This window comes from Atta cephalotes (assembly GCF_000143395.1).
Source record: "Atta cephalotes unplaced genomic scaffold scaffold00005, whole genome shotgun sequence".
NCBI lineage: Eukaryota > Metazoa > Arthropoda > Insecta > Hymenoptera > Formicidae > Atta > Atta cephalotes.
Window position 1 is genome coordinate 4,084,059 of NW_012130069.1, and position 4,192 is coordinate 4,088,250.

Consider the following 4,192-nt stretch of genomic DNA (forward strand, 5'->3'; position numbering starts at 1 on the left):
CGTACGTACGTACGTACCGACCGTACCGTACCGTACCGTAACGTACGTACGTACCGACCGACCGTACGTAACTACGTAACGTACGTACGTCGTCGTCGTCGTCCGTCCTCCTTCCGTTCCTTCCCTTCCCTTCCCTTCCTTCCTTCCTTTCTTCTTCTACTCTCTCTCTCTCTCTCTCTCTCTCTCTCTCTCTCTCTCTCTCTCTCTCTCTCTCTCTCCCCGCCCTCTCTCTCTTCTGTTCCCTCGGAGCAAACGAGCATCCTTAATAATGCGCAAGACCGATTCTACTTCGGATCAAAGGATCCCATCCACGTTCGATCGCCGCCAAGTTAAGCGGCTCAAGATGGATATGGAAATTCCGATGGGAGGCCGATTTAATGGATCACCCTATATTATTCTGCGAATTCCTAGCGCGTATCCTTGTCTGACGGTACACGGTCTCATCATCTACCCGTTCTGAGAAGACTTCAATTAAACGTAGAACGCTTCCGAGATCGATTCCGAGCAATCGTTATCAAGATTAATATTAGTCGATTAATATCGGTTGCCAACAGGATCAGCTGCAGCTTGAATATAATATTGGAATATTTTTATATAAATACATTATATTTTAAATAATATACGATACGATAAAATAGAATGAGATATGAGAAGATTATTTTATGTAAACGATGGATTTTTTAATTATGTTGAAAAACTTGACGGAATATTGAAGAGTAAAATACATTCTTCAATTTTGTAAGCTATATTATTTCTAAATTGGAAACAAAATTTGTTCACTGCTCAAAAGCCGATAAAGTTAGAATTTTCATTAATTTGCATCTCAATTACGTTGATATACTTTTAAAGGAGACGAGCGCGACGGTCAAAGGGCGCGTGATTAAATTAGCTTTTCGAATGCGAGATTGGAAATTCCATTGGGCCACTTGGGTTAATTGTACGAACGCGTTCGTCCAATTTCTAATTCAATATACGACGACCGTGTCCTCGTGTTCTCCTCATCGGCACGTACATATTATATTTCGATAAACCGAAATTGCGCGAATCCACGTTGAAATCGTATTCGCGTTGATTTTTTAATTGTATGACAATTGAATAATTGATTATTAAAACTTGTTTCATCCTACCGCAGAATTTAGAATATGCAAACTAAATCTATGTTTCTTGTACAGGTTTTGTGATTTCATTTTCGAAAGTTAAACTTTGCAAATCGCAAATTCGTATAATGAAATGTGATTTAATGTTAATTTAAATTTAATTTACAATGTCGTCAGCACATTTAATATTATACGTACATGTGCAATATACATATAATACGTATAACGAATTCTAAATCGTAAATATTATATTACATTCTCAGTATCATATTTCTTGTTGTACCGCAGAGATTTTAATCAAATATTATATGTATTACATTTCGTCGCACTGTACATATATATATGTTTTTATGTGGACTCTAGGTGACGGTGGATCTAGGGAAGGACGCGGAATTTCAGTGCTCCGTCACCGGTCAGCCACATCCGGTGATTTCGTGGGCGAAAGACGGTCTTCCTGTGCGGGAAGGATCGTCGGGTAGGAGCAAAGTCACGGGTAATGACGGCTCGATCTTGCGTATCTCTTCCATCGTGAGAGACGACAAAGGAATGTATCAATGCTTCGCCAAAAACGATTACGAGATGGTGCAAGCTACAGCCGAATTACGTTTAGGAGGTAAGTTCGATTCACTATTCCGTCCTCCATGTCTTTCGATTGTCGTGTAATATTAAAAATTAGTACAGTCCTTCATTAGATTGTAATTCACATCGAACACATAGCAGCATAAAAAATATGGACTGCAATAAATTAAATTATCATTAGTTGCAAGGTAAAGTATGATAAACTTAGTACTTATGATTACTTATACAATTTTTACTAAATAAAACTTATAAACTTCAAATATTATTATAATAATGTTATTATAATAATTTGCTAGATATTTTGGTTGTATACTCTCTAAATCTCGGAGAGTGAAATCTCAAAGAAATTGAAAATTTAGCCTGTCTTGAAAATACGATCACTCTTATTCAAGAATGGTAGATTTTCATTCTTTTTAAAGTGAGATTTACTCTTTCAGAATGAGATTTCACTCCTTTGGAGTAAATCTCACTCTAAAAAGAGTAAAAAAATCTGCCATTCTTGAACAAGAGTGACCGTATTTTCACTCTTTTTTCAAGACTTCTTCGAATGAGATTTCACTTTACGAGATTTAGAGAATACATAGATACGATTCAATTGTTTACATTTTTCTTTCAATAATCTTCTAATCTCTGCTTTCTGTTTGAAAAATGGAAGTCGGGAGATTCTCGAGATATTGTTGGCGCGATATTGTAGCGAGTGTATTTAAAATATTACACGTGAGAGAGTCGAGATGGATTAGTGTGAATGCAAGCGAACTACCGCGCAACTTTGCCAAAGTTTTATGAAAGTTCTCTTCAGGAAATAATAAGGCTAAATTAAGGCTATTAACGGTACATCACCGACGATGGAAGACTCTATTGCCAAAGTTTTGTCTCCTTTCTTCCTCTTTTTGCAACTTTTTGCAGCTTCTACTGCCTGTTCTGAAAAATATAGCTCCGTTGAATACATAGAGATACAGCTCGGAAGCCCGTCTTATTACGTTGCTAAATGGCGACATATTTTTAATTATGCACGACGTTCATTCATGGCGCATCGAACTATTATATTTAATTATGTGTAAATATGATGAGAAGCACGGAAAGAAATAATTAGTCAATTTATGTTAAAGTAATCGCAGCTAAACAAATTATTAATTAAAGTTTCTTTTACTTTTTTATGTCATTTAATAATTATTACGCGTGCGAAAAGAATATTATTTTTTTTAATTAGGAAAATTTCACAAATTAAATCCCAAAACTGTCGTTCAAGTTGATACCTACAGAAGTAGTTAGAGGCAGAGATTTTCGAAAGACGTATATCGTCTCTTACTCCGTTTCGTTGTTAGAACAAAGTTCTCAATAGGTGCAATTGCCACAGCGAGTCAATTGTTCCGGAAGCTCAAACGTTCTTGTGAATCGACGTATTATGCCGGTACATTCACATACAGATCAATGAAGGAAAATAAGGCCGCGAACTAGGAGAACTCAACCATGGCCAGAGATTGACTGGGTGAACGAAGAAACGCGGTTGGGCGAACTCTGGGACAAAAAGGGGAATGAAAGGGAAAGAAAAAGCGGAGAAATGCTTAACGAGGACGATGCATAATGGAGAAAGGAGAAATCCACTAGCCAACGTGCCGAGAAATAAATACGTGCCATTTGTCTTAGTCAGAGGGTTGGTCGGCCAGAGAAAGAATGGAAAGAGGATGGTCGGTGAAAAGAGGAGTATCACGTGCGAACGAAGACGCGCGAGCAGAGACGAATGGCGACTGGACGAATATTCCGTCGTCGTCGTCGTCGTCGTTGTCGGCTTTAAAACGGCTAAGACGACGAACGGCGTTTTCGCGCGACATAATCCATTACCTTAAACGACCGCTGTCGCTTTCTCAACCGTCTTAAAATGCCTGCGTACACGAAGCGAGCGAGAACGAATGTGAGCTTTTGGACCTTCACATTAGTTCCTGCCGTCTCTGACTCCTTTGGATTAAAAAGATTATAAATGAAGACATTTGATAAAAAGCCGATCGCGGATATTTGGAGGAAGTGTAGAATCAAGAATTTGTAGCATATTTAAAAATGTAAAAAAGTCACCCCCGACAATTCTCGAAGATCTTTTATTCGCTTACACTCGAAACTTTTTATGTATTACTACTTAAATGTTAAAGAGGTGAGAAAGGTTGAAGGAAGATGTTTCAAAACTTCTTCAACGAATTGTAAATTTTTTATTTTAAATAGACTATCTTATTTTTATGTAGTTATCTAGACAAAGGATTTTGAAGGGATATATTAACGTTTCTTCAATTTCCTTCGTGACTTTTTTCAACGCTCAATAAGTAGTACATTAACGAACAATCCGTCCAATCAGACTGTTTTTATACTTGTATTCAATAAATTATAAATTAGATATGTATTATATATAATATTCTATTTATAATTTAATGTTTATATACACACACACACACACACACACACACACACACACACACACACACACACACACACACACACACACACACACACACACACACACACACACA

At 37.1% G+C, this 4,192-nt stretch overlaps 1 protein-coding gene across 1 annotated transcript in view; it reads left to right on the forward strand.

Annotated features, from left to right (window-relative positions):
- LOC105626328 (Down syndrome cell adhesion molecule-like protein Dscam2) overlaps window positions 1-4,192 on the forward strand; it is an 89,440-nt gene that overhangs the window by 41,271 nt on the left and 43,977 nt on the right. The window contains exon 6 of the mRNA XM_012207630.1: window positions 1,461-1,710. Within this exon, the coding sequence (XP_012063020.1) occupies window positions 1,461-1,710 (250 nt within the window). The remainder of the gene's footprint in view (window positions 1-1,460; window positions 1,711-4,192) is intronic.